Source organism: Pseudorca crassidens, chromosome 2, assembly GCF_039906515.1.
Source record: "Pseudorca crassidens isolate mPseCra1 chromosome 2, mPseCra1.hap1, whole genome shotgun sequence".
Lineage (NCBI taxonomy): Eukaryota > Metazoa > Chordata > Mammalia > Artiodactyla > Delphinidae > Pseudorca > Pseudorca crassidens.
Genome location: NC_090297.1, coordinates 20,316,415 through 20,334,530, shown reverse-complemented (window position 1 = coordinate 20,334,530; position 18,116 = coordinate 20,316,415). Strand labels below are relative to the sequence as shown.

At 55.4% G+C, this 18,116-nt stretch overlaps 4 protein-coding genes across 4 annotated transcripts; 2 read left to right on the top strand and 2 right to left on the bottom strand.

The window, feature by feature from the left end:
• The first annotated feature begins 4,092 nt into the window (after positions 1 to 4,092).
• ZNF593OS (ZNF593 opposite strand) lies at positions 4,093 to 4,570 on the top strand. Its single transcript, XM_067709276.1, has 2 exons — positions 4,093 to 4,137; positions 4,424 to 4,570. Exons 1-2 carry the CDS (start codon positions 4,093 to 4,095, stop codon positions 4,568 to 4,570), a joined length of 192 nt encoding a protein of 63 aa, XP_067565377.1.
• Positions 4,571 to 4,907: 337 nt separating this feature from the next.
• On the bottom strand, positions 4,908 to 5,895 carry ZNF593 (zinc finger protein 593). The gene is made up of 3 exons (XM_067711746.1): positions 5,589 to 5,895; positions 5,291 to 5,353; positions 4,908 to 5,199 (listed from the first exon to the last, which is right to left on the bottom strand). Exons 1-3 carry the CDS (start codon positions 5,786 to 5,788, stop codon positions 5,058 to 5,060), a joined length of 405 nt encoding a protein of 134 aa, XP_067567847.1. The 5' UTR covers positions 5,789 to 5,895; the 3' UTR covers positions 4,908 to 5,057.
• A 1,239-nt stretch (positions 5,896 to 7,134) lies between these two features.
• On the top strand, positions 7,135 to 10,738 carry C2H1orf232 (chromosome 2 C1orf232 homolog). Its single transcript, XM_067724913.1, has 4 exons — positions 7,135 to 7,265; positions 8,587 to 8,670; positions 8,782 to 8,879; positions 10,302 to 10,738. Exons 1-4 carry the CDS (start codon positions 7,182 to 7,184, stop codon positions 10,678 to 10,680), a joined length of 645 nt encoding a protein of 214 aa, XP_067581014.1. The 5' UTR covers positions 7,135 to 7,181; the 3' UTR covers positions 10,681 to 10,738.
• Positions 10,739 to 12,006: 1,268 nt separating this feature from the next.
• On the bottom strand, positions 12,007 to 14,945 carry FAM110D (family with sequence similarity 110 member D). Its single transcript, XM_067724912.1, has 2 exons — positions 14,841 to 14,945; positions 12,007 to 13,041 (listed from the first exon to the last, which is right to left on the bottom strand). The coding sequence occupies exons 1-2, from the start codon at positions 14,846 to 14,848 to the stop codon at positions 12,135 to 12,137; spliced, it is 915 nt and encodes a 304-aa protein (XP_067581013.1). The 5' UTR covers positions 14,849 to 14,945; the 3' UTR covers positions 12,007 to 12,134.
• Between the last annotated feature and the right edge of the window lie 3,171 nt (positions 14,946 to 18,116).

Genomic DNA, 18,116 nt, shown 5'->3' with positions numbered 1-18,116 from the left:
GGTGCCACTGATGTGTGACCCAGGGGACCTCAGAGCTGGCCTGGGATCCCCGCCCAAAACTGGCCTCAAATGGCAGGGTGTGACCCTGACCTTCAAGGCTCCTCAAAAAGGGGCCAAAAAGTGAGCAGTGAGGACGGCAGCAAAGCGCAGAGGTTAGGAGGCCAGAGCCTGGGTGCAAATCTTGACCTGGCAGCTTGTTAGCTGTGTGACCAAGGGCTAAGCTTACCCACCAGGCATCACTTTCCCTGTCTGTAAAATGGGTATAATAGTTCCTACTTCAGAGGGCTGCTATGCAGAGTACCTGTGTTAATAGCTCTACAACCTTCAGAACTGGTTTTTAGCCCCCTCTTGTTTTGCACCGTGGACCCTTTTGGCAATCTGGTGGAAACCCTGGACAGTTTCTTAGAATGAGGCTTTTAAAAGCATAAAGCAAAGTGCTGAAGATTACAAGGAGGACAGTTATTATCAAAATATATTAAACCCCACAAATTTATGATATAGTAATATGCATTTATCAGCATTAAATAGCAAGACTGGCAAATTAAATTCCTTTTCTAACGATCAGCATGTTGTTACTCAGCATGAATAACACCGAACTGTGGAGGTGGTCTCTGACTCACCTCCTTGCACTTATTGATCAGCAAACACCTACAGATAGGGGATGCAAGAGAGTCACAGATAAGCTGGGTGACCAATGTGAGAGCAGATGGAGTCACCATTTGGTCACTGACCCTCTACTGGGCACCATCAATGGCAGCTATGCTGCAGGAATGTCTGAAACAGTGTGATTTAGCAGTGGGTTAATAACTGTCACCATTTTGAGATCGTTATGAGCATAAGTGATATTTTGGGATACTTGTGATAACTACAATTTGATATGAAAATATCTGATTTCTACTGGTGGCAAAGCCACAGATACTGCTAATATTTCTATCCATAAAGAAGGAAATGGTAAATTTTAGTTAGAGGTTAGTGAACATAAATATATAATTTTTTTGCCATGCAAGTGTATAGGCCCCCTGAGTTGGGAAGCCCAGGTTAAGAGCTTTCCTCTAGAGCGATGTCTGACACAGACTAAGTGTCTGCAGTTATCATCATCATTATCATCATCCCAGGCCAGGGGACTCCCAGGACTTTGGAATCAGGCAGAATCAGTTCCACTTGTTTGAGATGAACATACACACTGTTATGTATAAAATAGATAACCAGCGAGGACCTACTATACAGCACAGGGAACTATACTCAATATTTTGTGCTAATCTATAAGGGAAAAGAATTTGAATATATATGCGAGAATATATATATATTCTTGGACTTCCCTGGTGGTGGTGGTTAAGACGCTGCGCTTACACTGCAGGGGGCACGGGTTTGATCCCTGCTCAGGGAAGTTTCGCATGCCATGTGGTGCAGCCAAAAAAAGAAAAAATAAAAAAATAAAATATATATAATATGTATTCATATATATATATATATATCACTGAATCACTTTGCTGTACACCTGAAACTAAGACATTGTAAATTAACTACATCTCAATTAAAAAAAAAATCAGTTCCGGGACTTCCCTGGTGGTCCAGTGGTTAAGACTCCATGCTCCCAATTCAGGGGGCCTGGGTTGGATCCCTGCCGGGAACTAGATTCCACACGCCGCAACTAAGAGTCCACGTGCTGCAACTATAAAAGATCCCGTGTGCCTCAACTAAGACCCAGGGCAGCCAAAAAAAAAAAAAAAAAAAATCAGTTCCACTTGCTATGTGACCGAGCCCACCCCTTACACCTCTCTGAACCTGTTTCTTCCTCTCTAAAACCCAGGGGCTGGGGGGGGGTATGACTAGACCTTAGCTCTGTGAGGATGTCTTTTAAATATTTTGAAATCTGTAATATGAGGTAGATATGAGTTATTATTGCTTTAATTCCGTGGGGAGTGGCCTGGGAGGCCTGCCCCCTTTGTGTCACCTAACTTGGAATCTCTACCAGCGCCCCAATACCTGGCCTCCAAAGCCTGTCATGATCTTGATTGTCACCCAGAGACCTGAAGTCTGAATTTGGCCCACAGACGTCCATGTGGTGTGTGTGTTTTGTCATCATTTAACAATTTCACATACAAATTGAGTTCTCTGAAACTTGGCCAGCTCTGTTCACCCCATCCCACCTTCACACGTGGCATCAAACATGAGTGCACGTCGTCGGCTGCTTCCTTTCAAGGGGACTCCAGTTCACCAGGTCCCCATAGGACTTGCTCCCTCATTTGTGAACCAGTAGGCTCCCAATTTGCAATTTGGCCCTCACCTCTCTGGCTTTGTCCTTGGCCTCACGTCCTCATATGCTGCACTGTGTGTATCCCTTTAACACTCCTCGGTGCTTTCCCCTTTAATGTTTTTGCCTCTTCTTACACTGGCCTCCCTGTGGCACTCTGGGGAAATCCAATAAACACAGACCTATCTCCACCATCCTGATTTCATCAAACACCTACCCTGAGCTGGCATAAGATAGAGGGGAGAAGCCAGCCAGCCTCTGCCCTCCCTGAACTCACAATCCTGTAGGGGAGAAACCAACAAGAACTCGCCACGTGTACTCAGATACTCCCTGTAAAGGACTGGTGTCCTAACAACCACACCAGTGCCTTTACTCTGGGTCCCCAACACGTGGCAGGGCTATAGGCAGTGAGGGGCACAGTAAACGGCAGCTTCTATTCTGAAGGGAGTTTTGTGAGTTTATGAAAGGTCTTTGGATCTATTTGCTGTAAAAATTTCAGCGATAACTGTAGGTCATTAAGTGGAAGGAGGACATGCCCTTTCCCCAGCATGTCCCCATCCTGTTGCCCAGGTTGGGCCACTGTTAAGTTTTCTGGGTGTTCTTCCATTCTCTCTATATGCAGATACTCTACATGCTATTCTGGAAATATGCTTGTCCCCCCATTTTTATGAGTTAATCAATACCAAATGAAATCATACAAATAATGCCCAGCACAGTCAACTACTATTTTTTTTTGGCCACACCACGTGGCTTGCAGGATCCAGGTATCGAACCCAAGCCATGGCAGTGAAAGCCTGGAATCCTAACCACTAGGCCACCAGGGAACTCCCAGTCAGCTACTATTTTTTAGCACACCTCAGACAGCTTTCTTTTTTTTTAATGTTATCATTATTTATTTTTATTTATTTATTTTTGGCTGCATTGGGTCTTTGCTGCTGTGCACAGGCTTTCTCTAGTTGCGGCGATCGGGGGCTACTCTTCGTTGCGGTTCGCAGGCATCTCATTGTGGTGGCTTCTCTTGTTGCGGAGCACAGGCTCTAGGCATGTGGGCTTCAGTAGTTGTGTCACACGGGCTCAGTAGTTGTGGCTCGCGGGCTCTAGAGCGCAGGCTCAGTAGACGTGGTGCACAGGCTTAGTTGCTCTGTGGCACGTGGGATCTTCCCGGACCAGGGCTCAAACATGTGTCCCCTGCATTGGCAGGCGGATTCTTAACCACTGCACCACCAGGGAAGCCCTCAGACAGCTTTCTTAAGATGCAGATCTTTTATTATTGTCCCCAAGCTGAGGTAAGGAAGTCCCTACAAGAACTCCATCTTGGGGAAAGGGGTGGAATGTGCCTTCCCCCAAGGTAGGTGTGGTTGATCCAACAGAAACCAAGTGAAAAAGGCCTATTCCTGTTTGGAGGGGTGCTAATAAGGCACCCAACCCCTCCTTTGCTGAGAGCTGACTGGTGACATCCAATCGTCTGAGGTAGGGTTAGGGCCACGACCAGGGCTGGGAGGCCCTCCCATACCTGGTCCAGGCCTGAGACTTCTCAACACTGCCAGGCAAGGCCTCTCCTGCCTACCCGGCCTGGACTCCCTGGTGGGTGGGGGAGGTGCTGCTCAGGCCTGATGCTGATCTCTCCTGACAGCTGCTCCTAAGGCTGGCAGGGCGGGCAGGAGGGGGAAGGGACAGATTTAAAGGTCTAGCTGCCCCGCCCCCTGCCAGACCTGGGAAGGCAGACGCTGGTGAGCATCCTCTCTGTCCTGATTTCCGCTTCTTGGTACCATGAACGCCACTGGTCCTCATTCCCGCTTCCATCCCACAGGACATCAGGAAGACTAGCGGCACCCACCATGCGATTTCGACGCCTGACACCTGGCTACTTCCGAGTGCTACAGGTAAGCACCCCCAAATGGTGGCTTCTGGGACCGACCCCTTCCTCCCCCTACCATGGCTGGGATGATACCCAGCAGCCAGGCTGTCACGTTCCCTGCCGCCTGAGCAGCCAGGGCCCACATAGCCCACATAGGCAGTGAAGCGAGAGAGATTGGGGTGGAATCTCCCTGGGGCAGCAATGGTATCCATATCTCCTTGCCGCAGCTGTAGCTTCTCAGCCCCTTTCCACCCCCCACCTTCCCAGAAGTTTCAGCTGACCCCTCAGGTGGACCCTCTGTGCACCTCCAGATGCAGATAGCCGGGGACCTGAAGGCAGAGCCCCGGAGTCCGCTGGTGGGGATCGTGGCTGCACTGCTGGCTATCCTCGGGCTGGGCGGCTCCTGCTATGCTGTCTGGAAGATGGTGGGGCAGCGGCGGCCGCCACAGGCTCCATGATGAAGTAGGCAGCCTCTCACCTGGGCCCTGGGGGGTAGGTGACTCGCGGGGGCTACAATCTCAGAAGCCTACTTCTTTTCTGAGGGGGGGGTCACTCCCTGCCCTCATTGGAAGCAAGGTAGTATAAACCTGATCCTACCCATCCCCCCCACACACCTGGGCTGCAATGGGGGGCTTCAGCTCAGATGCTAGGACCCCTGAGGGACGGAAAGGATGCAGGTTCTAAAGCTGAAGTAGGGAGCAAACACCCTGGGCCCTGTACACAGGAGTAGAGAGAAACCCTTACAGGGCTTGAATTTGGAGGAGTGGCCTGGAGGTTAGTGAGTCAGAGGCAAGCTCTCTTTATCCAGTTCTTTTATTGGGAGGGAGGGCACCCGGCAGAGGCCATCTACTTCCCAAACCAAAAGAGACTGGCATAGTCTCTCCCAGCCTGGCCCTTGCATCACTGTCCATGGGCAGCTCCTCTGCCTTGCATCCTCAGGCCATGTCAGGTAGACGTGTCCATCTCAGGGACCGCGGTGGATACTTCTGTGGGCACTGCCAGCCTTTGGGGAGGAACATAGGAACCCATACCCGCTGCCCTCTCTGCTTCTTCCTGACTGTAGGACTCCACACTCAGCTGCTTCAGCCTGGGAAAAAGAATAGGAGTTGAGAGCTGACCAGATGCAAGCCCTGTCTGCCCGGGACACATCCATCAATCCTCTCCTTACTACTTCATACCTTTTCTTGTGGTCTTTGGATCGGAAGTGGGTCTTCAGGTTGGCAGAATCGATGAAGTACCTCCTGTAGGGATGGGGGGTAAGGAGGATAGTTAGAAGGTGATGCCTCTCAGGTACGCCTATTTCCCTGACTCTAGCTCATTCCCTGATGCTAGGCTCCGGGCTTGAAGGGATGGGAGGCCGGCAGACCCACTGGTCCCAGGAGAAGAGACCCTGCGCGTCCCGGGACCCGAATCTCACACCCCCGGCCCGTCCCGCGGACCCTTCTCCTCCTCAGGCTGGGCCCGGCCGTAACTCACGCGCAGGCCAGACAGCGATGCAGGCCGCCCCCTGGCAGGTCGGGATCGGGTTCCGCGCTTGGGTCTGGCCGGGGCCGTGCGGCAACCTGGAGCCGCAAATCGCGGTGAATCTCATCCAGGTCCGGCCGCCGCCGCTTCGCCTTCATCTGGCGGGCCAGGGAGTGCGCTCGGTGCGCGCCCGTCCGGCGGGAGCGACCCATGGCGGGTGACAGCAGGACTAGGGGTCCCAGAGCCGAGCTGGGAGAACACGTGTGGGCGCTTCCGGACTGCTCAATGACGCCTTGTGACGCCCTGGGAATGATCAGGCTCTGCCAGACCGCCTCTGATGACGTCACTTGCGCGGGCCGCGCCTCGAGCGCCCCCAGGCGGCCGTCGATGTCAGTGACGGAGCTCGGGGCCGGGCCCCACGAAGCGTCCTCTTCCGTTGCTGGAAGGGCAGGGTGGTGCGTGCCCTGGGGGGATGCCGGCCCGTCCGCTGCCCTGCCCGCCCCGCCTGGCCCACAGCACCGTCCTCTGGCCTTATCACCCCTTCCTGGTTCCCAGATCTTAGACTCCACGTTGCGCGTGTGGGCGGGGATACTGCATCTTTGGGAGGCACTGAAAAATGTCTGTGATGTTAATAAATTAATAAATGAACGAGAGTGAATACGTTTGGGATCCCGGCCCCCACAGAAATACCTCTAGTCCCTGAGAAAGCCCTCGCCACTTCTCACCCCTCCCCAGTTATTCCTCCCCAGAGATCACAGTGCTTAGGCGTACTGTCAGACTCAAGAGGGGTCGGCTCCTCTCACAAGAAAAGGAGATGCTCCCAGAAGGACCTCCCATCTTTGAGCCCCTTCTCTGAGCCCTGGACTCCCAGGCGTGGGTTGGCATCAAAGGGAGAGATACAGCCCAGGTGTTGTGTGCTCAGAGTGGGGAGAGGGCCAGAGAGCCTTTTCCCATGCACCAGAGCCTGGTGCCTTCCAGGCTGACCAGAGGAACTCAGCAATAATTCAGGGGCTCCGGTTCTTTGGAACCTGTTGCCAGGAAACAGGGAGACCAGCACGTGCATCCCTGGGGAGAGGAATCAGTTTCCAGCCCAGACAAAGCGGTGAAATGTAAGCCCAGGGCACCGACTGGGAGCCTTGGGACCTTCCCACTCCAGTTCACAGAGGCTGAGTGCAGACATAGGGCAGAGCCCTGTTGAGGGCACAGCTGGTATGGCTACAGTCACAGGGGGAACCACTGTGGGTCCTGAGCACAAGGACTTTGTAAATGGAATTCGTGAATGGAAGAGAATATTTCTGGAGCCATTCCAAATGATCAAATTCAAGAACTCCTAGGCCCAGGAAGGAGGCTTCTGTGGAGGGAGTCTTCATTATTCTTGGCGAATATGGGTCAAGACGAGGGGCTGAAGTGGCAGAAGCTGGCTCTCACCACAGACTCCTTTGGATCGGGTTCACCTGCTGGGCACTGTGCCATCTGGGGAGGCTGGTGCATCTTTAATGAGGTCACCTGATCCCTGGGACAGGCTCTCAGCCTCACCAAGTTCCTGGAGCCAGACACACTGGGTGCTTCCCGTGCCTGGGTGCCAGGCCCATTTCCCCTGCAGCCATGAACCAAACCTTCTGGAAAACCTACAAGTCCAAAGTGCTACAGACCCTGAGTGGGGAATCTGAGGAGGACCCGGCAGAGGAGGTGGGTAGTATCCTGCTTGCTGGGTGGGGCATGGGCAGAGGGGCAGCAGGAGTGAAAGATACTAAGGGCAAGGGACTGGCTATGAGAGAGAGAGAAAGAGAGATTTGTACAGAAGCAACTGTCAATTCATGGATGACCAATGGCACGGTGCAGTGTGAGAAAGTCAGGACGTTCCAGAAAACCAAGGAAGAAAAGACTTGGGGGGCACTGGAAGAGTGGCCACTGTCTCCAAAGATCTCAAGGGCTGCCACACGGAAGGGATCCTTTTAGGACCAATGCACAGTACCCACACAGATACACTCAGCTTGACACAACTTTCTAATGGGCAGAGCTGAGCAAAAGCAGGATGACTCACCTTGAGAGGAAGCAAGCCCCCGGGAAGTAGGGGAAGTGGCACTTGTACACTGAGGGTTACTGTAGCAGCAACAGAACAGAGCCATACTTGGACCATGTTTATTCTGACATTTAAAAAGAAAAACTGAAAAGGCTCCAAAACAGCCTTACCTCTGGAGGCTGCGATAAATGGCAATTGCACAAACAGACATGGCAGAGGCAGGAACTAGTGCTGGGGTGTGTGTATGTCAGTGTGAACACGTGTCTGTCTACACAGGTTGGTGTCTAGGGCTGGCCCTGTGTAGAAGTGTCTGTGGGTCAGTATTGGGATTGGCGTCCATGTGGAACCCCCATTTAAGGTGTGTGTGCAGGTGTGAACTGGTTACAGGTGTTTTCAGGTGTGTTTTTGGGGGGCAGAAGTCTACAGAGGCATGCAGGCATTCGCAGGTACTATGTTTGTATGGCGTGTGTGTTTGGGCGTGTGTGAACATCTGTGTCTTGGTGTCTGGATGAGTGGAGAGGTTTTGTGTGCTGTGAGTGGGCCTCCGTGCAGCTGTCTTCAGTTGTGGAAGTGCACAGGTGTGAATGGTATAACTGTGTAAGTGTCCTTGTGTAGGTGCCTCACAGCACATATATCTGTGTACATACAGGGGAAGAGTTGTAGCCATGCGGAGGCACGCACCTGTACAGGTGTGTGTCTACACTGGCGTGCAAGCCCTTGTCCACATGTTTTGCATGTGTCTGTGGGTGGGCAGTATGTGAGCTCAAAGGTGTCTGTGGGGATTGACTGTACAGGAAATGTGTGACAGGTAGATTTGCGTAGAGGTACAGCTGCGTGTATTTTTGGAAGGTGTCAGGGGCCTAGGTGTGCGTCTTGTTCCATGGGGTTTGGAGGTGCCAGGTCTATGTGTACCAGGCTAGCAGTGGGGGAGGGAAGTCATATTCCTCTGGGGCCTCTCTCATGCTGGGTAGGGGTCTTGTGTCCCAGAAGGAGAACCCAGCGTTAGTGGAGTCTGAAGCAGCAGAACCAGCTGAAGAGGCCTTCAATCCCATGTCACAGCTGGCCCGCCGGGTGAGTTCTCCCTTCTTCCACCCCAACCCTGGGGAGCCTGGCAGAAGCTGCTGTGGAGTCCTGGGAGGTGGTGCTGGGGGCCCTCCTTGACTCCCAGCCCCTCTCTCCCAGGTTCAGGGGGTTGGGGTGAGAGGCTGGCTGACAATGTCGTCTCTGTTTAACAAAGAAGACGAGGACAAGCTGCTGCCACCAGAGCCCTGTGCTGACCAGTACGTGTGTGTGTTGAGGGGGTCTGGGATGGGCCTGGGGATCCCCTTCTCCCATGTCCTTTCCTCTGGTTTGTTTGTCTTTCTGACTACGGAGGACTGGGGAGGGCCAGCCCCTGGCTGTTTCTGTTTCTCTCAGCAGGAAAGAGGCCCAATCAGCATATCTGGGAGATTAGGTTAGATCTCAGGAGGAATTTACCAGCTGTTGGGATTGAGATGCTAAAAGGTATTACGGGCTCTCTCTCCCCATCCATGTGGGAGGGGTCATCTCCCTAGAAGAAGGGAACCCAGGAGAGAAGTTTTAGGTGTTTGGAACAGAGAGTGGTTCAGATCAGTGGTTCCCAAGTATTGGTCTAAACCCTCATCCTCCCAGGGAACTTGAGACAAACTCAAATTCCCAGATCCTCCCTCAAAGATTTTGATTCAGCCGGTGTTGGCTGAGGTCTGGTATCTATATTTTCAGCGAGCTCCCTGAAGACTTGAGGACAATAGTTTAGGAACCACTGTCTTAGCAGGTCTTTGATGCTGGGGGCGTAGAGGGTCAGACCCGGGGCCTTGTCTTCCTCCTAGCTCTATTTTGGCACACACTTCATCTCTGCCCTTTCCTCCAGCCCAGTCACACTTCCCTTTTGGCATTCCCCTATTCCTTTCTTCCTTAGGTTCCCCCTGACCCACCCATCTCTCCTGCCCCAGGGTTCCTTTTCTCCCTCCCGCTCACCCCCTCTCCCTACCTCAAGCCTCATCACTGCTCCTTGATTGCCCTTTCCCCCACATCTACTTGCTACCTCCCTAGTTCCCCTCTCCCGTAAGCCTTTGATCTAGGCCTTTCTCCTTCCCTCGGGGTCGCTCCACCCATCCTTCTACCCAGCGACCCTCATTTTTCTGGACCCTCTTTTCCTCCATCCCGGAGCCAGAACCCTGTCCCCGCCCCGTCTCCTTCCCCAGGGCTCTGCCCTCGGGTTCCGGAACGACCGCCCCCAGAGTCTGACCCCGCCCCCTCCCCGGATCTAACGTTCCCATTCGGGTCCCACAGTCTCTTCGCATCCTTCCGCCCGCCCCTCTCTCAGGGCTCCTCCTCCTCCACCTTCCCAGACCCTGCGCCTCTGGCTCCCCTCCTCTGGCCTCGCCCCTCTCCTCTACCCTAAACCCCTGACCCCAGCTCTCTCCCCAGGGATCCTGATCCCGGTCCCCTCTTCCCAGACCCCTCACCTAATCCCCTGACCCTGTCCCACCCCAGCCCCCTTTCCCAATGCCTCTGAGCCTCCCCCTTGCCTCCAGGCCCTGCCGCCTGTCTCCCGGGCCCCTCCAGCCCTTGACCTCACCCGGGCCCCACTGGCCCCACTACTGGTCCCGTGACCCCGCCTCCTGTCCTTTGTCCTCTCCGGGGCCTCTCGGCCAGCCCCTGACCCCGCCTCTCTCCTGCAGCCCGCTGGCGGCGCAGCCCTCCTCTCAGGAGGCGGCGGAGACGCGCGGGACCGGGTTCTGGGACGTGTTCGCCAGCAGGTGGCGGCAGCAGCAGCAGCAGCAGCAGCAGCAGCAGCAGCAGCAGCAGCAGCAGCAGCAGCAGCAGCAGCAGCAGCAGCAGCAGCAGCAGCAGCAGCAGGAGGAGGAGGAGGAGGAGGCGGCGGCAGCGTCCATGCTGAGCGGCGCGGAACCCACTCCGGATCGGGACCCTGAAGCCGGGGACGAGGCCGCCGAGCGCCCCGAGCCGCGGGAAGCCGATCCCGCAGCCGGCTTCAAGTGGGGCTTTCTCACCCACAAACTGGCCGAGATGAGGGTGAAAGCTGCGCCCAAGGGCGACTAGTCTGCCGGCCTAACTGGGCGACCGCTCCTCCCCTCCCACGATAAAAAAAAACCCTGGCCCGACACTCCGTGTGACCGCGTGCTTTTTTCCATACGGCGGGGAAGGCTGCTTTTGGGTAGGCAACCTCAGGGCAGGGTCCAGCTGGACTGGTCCTCGCCTTCTCCCCCCACAAACATACAAGGATAAAATGACCAGAGACCTCTTAGGTATCAGGGTAGATTGTGTTCGATTTAGGGTACAACTTTCCAGGAATCTGGGGAACCCTAAAGGACAAGTCCCGCCGCCCTGTCCAGCCCCTTTTAATTCGACAAACGTTTCTTGTGGCCTTGCTACGTGGGCTGTCCCTGTACTAGGGGAAGGTCAGTGACTAACAAGAGAACCCAGACTACCAGCGGGTCCCACACAAGGTGATAAGTTGAGGCACAAAAATAAGGCTGTAGTTGGGAGCTCAGAGGAGATGACCCCGGCTGGGAAATTCAGGAGTTCCTGAGAGAGAATGCGTATATGTAATCTTAGAAGGATGAGTGGAGAGAAAGGGGAAGGTAACCCAGGCAAAGGGAGAAGGCCGTGAACAAAGACTTACAGGTGTGAACGTGTGAGGAAACAGGTGACCTTGTTTGTCTTTGAGGGAAAGGAAGACGGTGACAAGATGTGAGGCTGCGGGTTGCAAAGGCCTGGTTTGAAGAGTCCTTTATTGTCCTCGATTCTGGATCCTCCACATCTCAGCCCTTCATATCTAGTAACCAAAATGGGTAGCAAAGCTCCAGGAATGGGAGCCTTCAGGGGCTGGTGAACCCCAGATTTCTGGAGCAGACCCCTCCCCAAAACTCCCCAAACGCGCGATTCCTGGCTCCCAGCTCTAATTTGGACCCTCCTGGAGGGGGTCGGTGGCGGAGACGATCATAATAGTGTTAGTACTAATTCGGTGGTGGTCATAGCGGCTTCGTTTATTGAGCACTTCCTATATGCCAGGAACTTTGCCAAGCGCTTTGTGACCATTTCAAATATACTTTGATCACCGAGGGGTGTGTCTGCGGTCCCGAGAGGCACAGTCTGCCTGGAACCCACACTCCAAAACCCTCGCGCGTCTGCTCTGTAATCCAGCCTCTCGACTCCTTTAAATAACTTTTTGACTTTATTCAGCAGGTTCTCTGATCTCCCACCCGAGTCTTCACTCGCCCAGTCTTCACTAGCCTCCCGGCCTCCACAGGGGCCACGAGGCCGCCCCCTCCCCGTCCGCCGCCTGCGCTGGGAAGGGCCTTCGGGATCTTTTTGTCCCATCCTCCCAAGGTTCACGAGGGGAAACCGAGATCCAAAGGGAAGGGTTTGCCCAAAAGCACCCGGCGCGTGAGAGGCAGGGTGTCCCCGCCCGTGCCTGGGTCCAGCCCCGCGCTCACCCCTTGCCCTTCCCCGGACCCCGGACTCCACCAGAGCCTGCTCACGAACGGCGGCTGTCACACCTCGGACTCGCGCGGCGGGCCGCGGGCGCGCTGGCAGCCGTACAGCCACTGGATGACGCGCGCGTTGCGCTCCACCACCGACACCTGGGGGCGCCCGTCCCGCGCCGAGCCCGCCGCTTCCGAGCCACCGCACTCCGCACGGTCCCGGCGTTCTGCGCCGCCGTCGCTGGACGTCCAGTCGCTGGCGTCCCCAGAGCCGGGCGGCGGCGACGTTCCGGGCTGGGGGCTGGCGTCGGCGCCCCAGCTCTGCGGAGAGAAGCGCTCGGCGCCCAGCACCTCCACCAGCGCGCGCTCCAGACCGCAGTAGTTGAAGAAGCGCTCCTTCTCCGACAGGGGCAGCGAGCACGTGGGGCACAATGCCCGCTTTCCCGCTGCGTCTGGGGCATCTTGGGGCGCGGCCCAACCCCCAGGAGCCGCGGGTCGCTCCGTTGAGCCTGGGCTGCTTGAAGCGACGTCTCGGGGGGCGCCCAGGAAGAGGCGACGCACGAGCCCCTGGCCCTTGGCGTTCTCTTTGTTCACTGAAGCCTTGCATTCGCGCTTCTGGCGGTAGAATATGAGGGAATCAGGCCTTGGCAGCCGCCTGCCACTGCCCCGGCGGGCAGGTCTGGGCGTCCTGGGCGATGGAGGGGGCCCCAGCTCGTTGCAGGGGTGCGGGGTGAGCGGCCCGGGACCCCCACGCAGAGCTGGCTCCTGGCGTCGCGCTATCACTTGGTGCGTCTTGACATACTTGGCTTTGTCGGCCTCCAGCCTCTCCACAGCGCTGGGGGTCCGTCCCCTGGATGGGGTGGAGGGAGAGGCCAGGAGCATCTTAGCAGAACTGGGCAGGACAGTGCCCCATAAGCCACTGGAGGTAGGCAGATAGTTGAGGAGCTGAGAGCAATTGGCTGGGGCCTCCTGGGACCTGTGGAGAAAGAGGAATGGTCAGGGGGAGAGTAGGAAATGTCCCTGCCCCTCTCCTGCAGGCATTCCTGGGAATAGGCTCAGCCAGCCACCCCTCCCCCATCCAAGTCAGCCAGGTGCCATGCCCAGGGGGCAGAGGCTCAGGTATCCCTCCCACGCCTATCCCTCAGAGACAATGGGCAGGGGCTCCCTGGCCACCCAGAAGCATATGCCCCTTTGAGGGTGCCCCATTCTGGCCACAGGGCCATGCCAAGCAGGCATCGGCAAGCAGGACACTTGGAAAAGGAAATGGGGCTGGTCCCTGCCCAATTCCCGACAGTAGCCTCAACCGGAAAAAATACCTCTTCCCAACCTAGCAACTCTGAGTCCAAGACAAGGAGGCTTCCCAGCCACATGCTGGCTCCAGCAGGACCCACCCATCCCGCCCCCAAACACAGAGGTCAGGGATATAACCACAGGGTAGGAGCCTCCAGTAATTGCAGCCAACTGCCCTACCCAGGCCCAGCAGGGCCATCAGGGAAAGAGGGAGGTGGTCACCAGGTCACTTCAGCCAGCTACCTGCCACCTGCTCTGTGCCCCTGCGAAGGGAATTCCACAATGCCCAACTGTATACCTTGTTTACCTCTGCATTTCCATTTCATAGAAGAGAAAACTGGCCCAGGGAGGAGGAGGCTTGTTCAGGCCTTACTGAGAGTTTGGGCCCAGGACTGGAACCCAGATCTCTTTGCTTTACAGTCCAGAACTAGTTCCAAATGAGTATCTCACTTGCCTATCAAAACTTTCCTCTATGTTTTGCTTCTATTCCTGCTGCTGTAAAACCAAGCACTTTCTGCTAGAGATTGGCCCCTTATCTCACTAAAAATTTCCTTCCACTAATTCTTCCCAATAACCTGCGCTCCCAGAAATCTGCCCTCAGGGTCCCTCGTCCTAAAACCCCGTGACCCTTCTCATCCAGCTCCCTTCTGCTGGGGAAGGGGGGCCGGAGGGGTTGTAAATCAAGAGCTGACAGTTCCCCTGGCAGTAACAGAATGGGCCACCCACACGGCTCAGTACACTCTACCCCATCCCTATTTCCCTGCTCCCCCCATCCTCCATTCAGCTGAGAGGGACACATCAGTTCTGGGGGCTGAGGAGACCTCGGGTCTGCAGGCAACAAAGGAACAGAACTTGCCAGGGATGGGGGAAGGGGCCTTGGGGCAGAGACTGCCAACCCTACCCACCCCAGGGCAGCCTGTGTGTACACACACACACACACACACACACACACACACACACACACACCCATCTAGGGTCTAGCAAGTCAGTCCATAGGTAGTTGGTGACTGGGAAACCAGGCAACAAGGAAAGCCTGGCAGTGCCCTCCTTCCTGCCTCCCAAGGACTAAACTTGGCAATAGGTCAGATTCCAAGGTCCCAGGAGGGCACTGTGCTTGTCTGACCTCAAGGGTACCCTCCTGTCCCCTCCTTCTCTTCCGAGCCCTGAGCAGGCGGCTATAAAAAGTTCCTAAACACAGGGACCAAAATAGTTTGCTGTCCACTGCCTCTTCCCTGCCTTCTGGGCTGCCTTGGTGCCCAACCACAGACATTCCACCCTAGAAGCCTGGCAGACATCTTTGCGCCCGCCATCCCTTTGCCCACCCTCTCCCGGTACTGGGGTTAGTGGTCCGAACTTTGCCCAAGCATTTGGCTTTGGACGCAGATGCAGGCTAGGGGACTGTGCTCCCTGGCTTGGTGCCAGCCTCCTTGCCCTTGGGTCCCTGGGTGCCCTCCCACCCCAGCCCTGGGCTCAGGATGCACTCACCTCTGCATGGTGAGGCTGAATGCCAGGGTCCCCAGGCAGGTCCAGACTGAAGGCAGGAGGGACAGCAGGGACTGGAAGTAACTTTGGTGGCAGCCAAACCTCACTCTACACAGGAAAAGCCAAGAGAGCCTCCACCCCCCCAGGTTAACCCTTGCCTTCCTGACCTGGAGCCTGGCCTCTGTTAACTCCTTCCTGGTCACAGTCTCAGTGCTGGAGAGGACCTTTGGACCACGTCCAGCTCCTTTACTTTATAGATGGTCATACGGTCCCTGACAGGTTAAGTGATTTTCACAGAGGCACAGTGAGCTTGGGGCACAGCCAGCACCCCAAACAAGGTCTCCTGATTCCCAAGCTTCCTCCAGAGCCTGGGGTGGGGACATGCGATTCACGTGGGGTCAGCCCCCTCTGCTGGGCCTTGGCAGGTCATCCTCATTCAGATGAGAAGGCGCAGGGTTCTAGTTAACCAGCTTTTTCCCTCTGTAGCAGGTTTAGACCTGTCCCGGTCCAGGTGTGTGGATGGTGTCAAGCTTGCTCTCCCAAGGGGTGAGGCCAGGAATCTGCAACCTAAAGGCGGGGGGCAGTGGTGCTGCAGATGTGCCGGGTGAGCCCCTCCCAGCAAGTCTTGTCATGAAGGTCACAAGGGAGCCCATTGGAGCTGCCTCTGCTCAAGGTCCTCTGATGGCAAATGGGATTGTCTGGGAAGAGGGTGATGAAGGGATGATTCTGGGGCCAAGCCTGGGTAAAGGACCCCCTTCCTTCTCTGCCCCCATTGGGAAATTCTAGAGCTAGCACAGCTTCTTATTTGACACCTCATGTCTTCAGGGGGAGCCCTGGCTCCACAACGCTGGTTCCAAGAGAGCCCCTCTTCTCTCCCCAGTGGGTAAACTCTGCAGTACCCAGAGCTCAAAGACCAATGTCCTTGCCAAGCGGTTCTTGCACCACCACCCCATGGCCACTTTTCACAAATCCCTTTCCCTCCCTTCTAGCACTTTTTAATGTTTGCAAAGCACATTCACACCTGTGCTCTCTGATCTCCTTTGTCCCTCCCAAGGACCCTAAACAGAGGACCCAGCAGGAGTGACCACCCCACTTTATGGGTAAGGAAACAGGATTAAAGGGGGGTACTTAATTCCAACCCCCAATCCACTCTTTCCAATGCACCCTCTGCCTGTCAAGTAAGGTAATAAGTCTGAAAACCAGAAGGCCCATCTCCTGGTAAGAGATTTTTATTACCTAGTTAGAGGGAGTATTTTTTTGTTGTTCATGATAGATAGTTCCATATTGTGTTGTTACAGCACTCTATAAAATGCTCCCGTATACATGATCACAATTCATCCCCAGGACTATGTTTCGGAAGTAGGTTTGTTATTTTCTCCATTTGACTGCTAAAGAGACTGAGGCTCAGATACGTGAAATGACTCACCCAAGCTCACACAGTTAGGAAGAACAATTAATTTTTATTGAGAGACTAATATATCCTAGGGCACTGTTCTGAGTACTTCACACAATGATTAACCCATTTAATCCTCAAAACAACCCAATTATTTTCCTAATTTTATAGATGAAGGTTGCAGGTGCAGGCCAGTAGCCCTGAGATCTGGTCATGAAGGGGTTAAGCATGAGGCCGGGCAGGGCCCAGCTGGGATGCTGTCAATGGCAGGAAACCTGGCCTGTGAAGGAGGGGGAGGATGGGGCTGTTGTGTCTGACTCTTATACAACCCCCATCCCTTTGGTCTTAAAGGAGCATCCGGGTTGGGTGGCAGGGCAGGCCGGGGCCTCCTTCTCAGCTCCAGACAGATACTGGGCTACAGAAAGAGGGGGATTCAGAGTGCAACGCAGGTGCTGCCCTGGGGTAGCCCCCAGTCCGATGAGGGTGACTAAAGGTGAGCCCACCTCCCCTCAGGAGTGCTCAGAGTAGGGAGACACAGCCCCAGCCCTGGGAGTCCCCAGTCAGAAGGGCCAGACACAGCCCTGCCCTCAGGAGTCTGGGGGTGGGGACTGGTCAAAGAGCCCTGCTTTCAGGAGCTCCCAGTCTGAGGGGTGACGGTACCCTATCCCAGGATGTCAATAGACACATACTACCGTCCTGGAGAGCAGAGTCGTGGGGGCGAGGTTTGAATGGACTGGCTCTCGGCTGAGAGAGCCCTGAAGGAGTCAGCCCTGAAAGAGGTGGGAGGTGGAGGAGATCATGAGAGATCCAGCTGCCTGCCCTGCCTGTCGCTTGGTCACACTTGACTTGAATCGGATCATCTGTCTTTCTGGTCATGGGTCCCCAGGGAGAGCCTTAAAGTGACTCCTTCTGGCCCTAGAGCCAGGACCTTTGTTGAGGGGGGAGGCCAAATCCGAGGGATGTTTCCTTCCTATTTCCGAGCTCATTCCCGGATCACCTTGAGGATGAGGGTAGATGGGAATGGCTGAGTCAGAACTGGCTCCTTCCAGGAGAGGGTGGTGGGAGGATGGGGACACATCTCTGGTCAGTGTCAGGAGTGATGAGGACAGGTCGGGAGACCCTTCAGCTCCAGCCTCAGGCCCCAGATCCACACTGTCGCAGAGGAGAAATGTGTCACTTCCCTCACCAGCCAGCTACTGCCCTCTCACCACAGGCAACCACACCTCGGTGCCTCTGATTCTAATCCTGGTCAGTCAGTCACTGGCTCTGTGGCCTCAGGCAAGAACTTAACCTCTCTGAGTTTCCTTCTGTGTAAAATGAGAGCAAGACCAGCTTTTGTGTGGCACAAAGAAGTGGTGCCTGAGAAAGCACCTGGTGCGTCAGGTGCTTGTAAATTTCAGGAGTCTTGGCTTCTCAGGTCCCGCCCTCCAGCGCCTTCCCCGACACTGACGGCCTAAGTCTTTTTTTCTAATCCCACAGTCTCACTCTCAGCCACATCACCAAGTCGTTTTGAACACTGCCCTGTGCAAGCAGATGGGCCAGACCTGGCTTTTGCTCTCAGGGAGCTCACCCTGCTGCAGGGGTGGGGGGAACAGAAGTGTGAAGGACTGATCACAGCTCAAGTGTGAGCAGCGCTGCTGTTACAAAGCTGAACAAAGCAGGGCACATGGGGGGCATCTGTTCTGCCCGGGCTGGGGTGGGAAGCTTTCAAAGAGGAGGGGGCATCAGATCTGGGTCTGGAGGGGATTTCTGATGGGGGTGGGATGGGAGGGAGGGGAGGCTGTAGAGGGCAGGGTCGGGGGGGGGGGCGCCGTGTCGTTGAGGGAGGGATGGTGAGAGCAATAGGCTAAGGGGACGGCAGGAGCCCGGGTCTCAGTGAGGGCAAG

Bases quoted from the DNA above. Each gene is read 5' to 3' on its own strand.
- ZNF593OS (XM_067709276.1), top strand. From the start codon at position 4,093: ATGCGATTTCGACGCCTGACACCTGGCTACTTCCGAGTGCTACAG. The intron at 4,138-4,423 runs GTAAGCACCCCC...GTGCACCTCCAG, and splicing joins GCTACTTCCGAGTGCTACAG to ATGCAGATAGCCGGGGACCT.
- ZNF593 (XM_067711746.1), bottom strand. From the start codon at position 5,788: ATGGGTCGCTCCCGCCGGACGGGCGCGCACCGAGCGCACTCCCTGGCC. The intron at 5,354-5,588 runs GTGAGTTACGGC...CCATCCCTACAG, and splicing joins CATCGCTGTCTGGCCTGCGC to GAGGTACTTCATCGATTCTG. The intron at 5,200-5,290 runs GTATGAAGTAGT...TCTTTTTCCCAG, and splicing joins TCCAAAGACCACAAGAAAAG to GCTGAAGCAGCTGAGTGTGG.
- C2H1orf232 (XM_067724913.1), top strand. From the start codon at position 7,182: ATGAACCAAACCTTCTGGAAAACCTACAAGTCCAAAGTGCTACAGACC. The intron at 7,266-8,586 runs GTGGGTAGTATC...CTTGTGTCCCAG, and splicing joins AGGAGGACCCGGCAGAGGAG to AAGGAGAACCCAGCGTTAGT. The intron at 8,671-8,781 runs GTGAGTTCTCCC...CCTCTCTCCCAG, and splicing joins TGTCACAGCTGGCCCGCCGG to GTTCAGGGGGTTGGGGTGAG.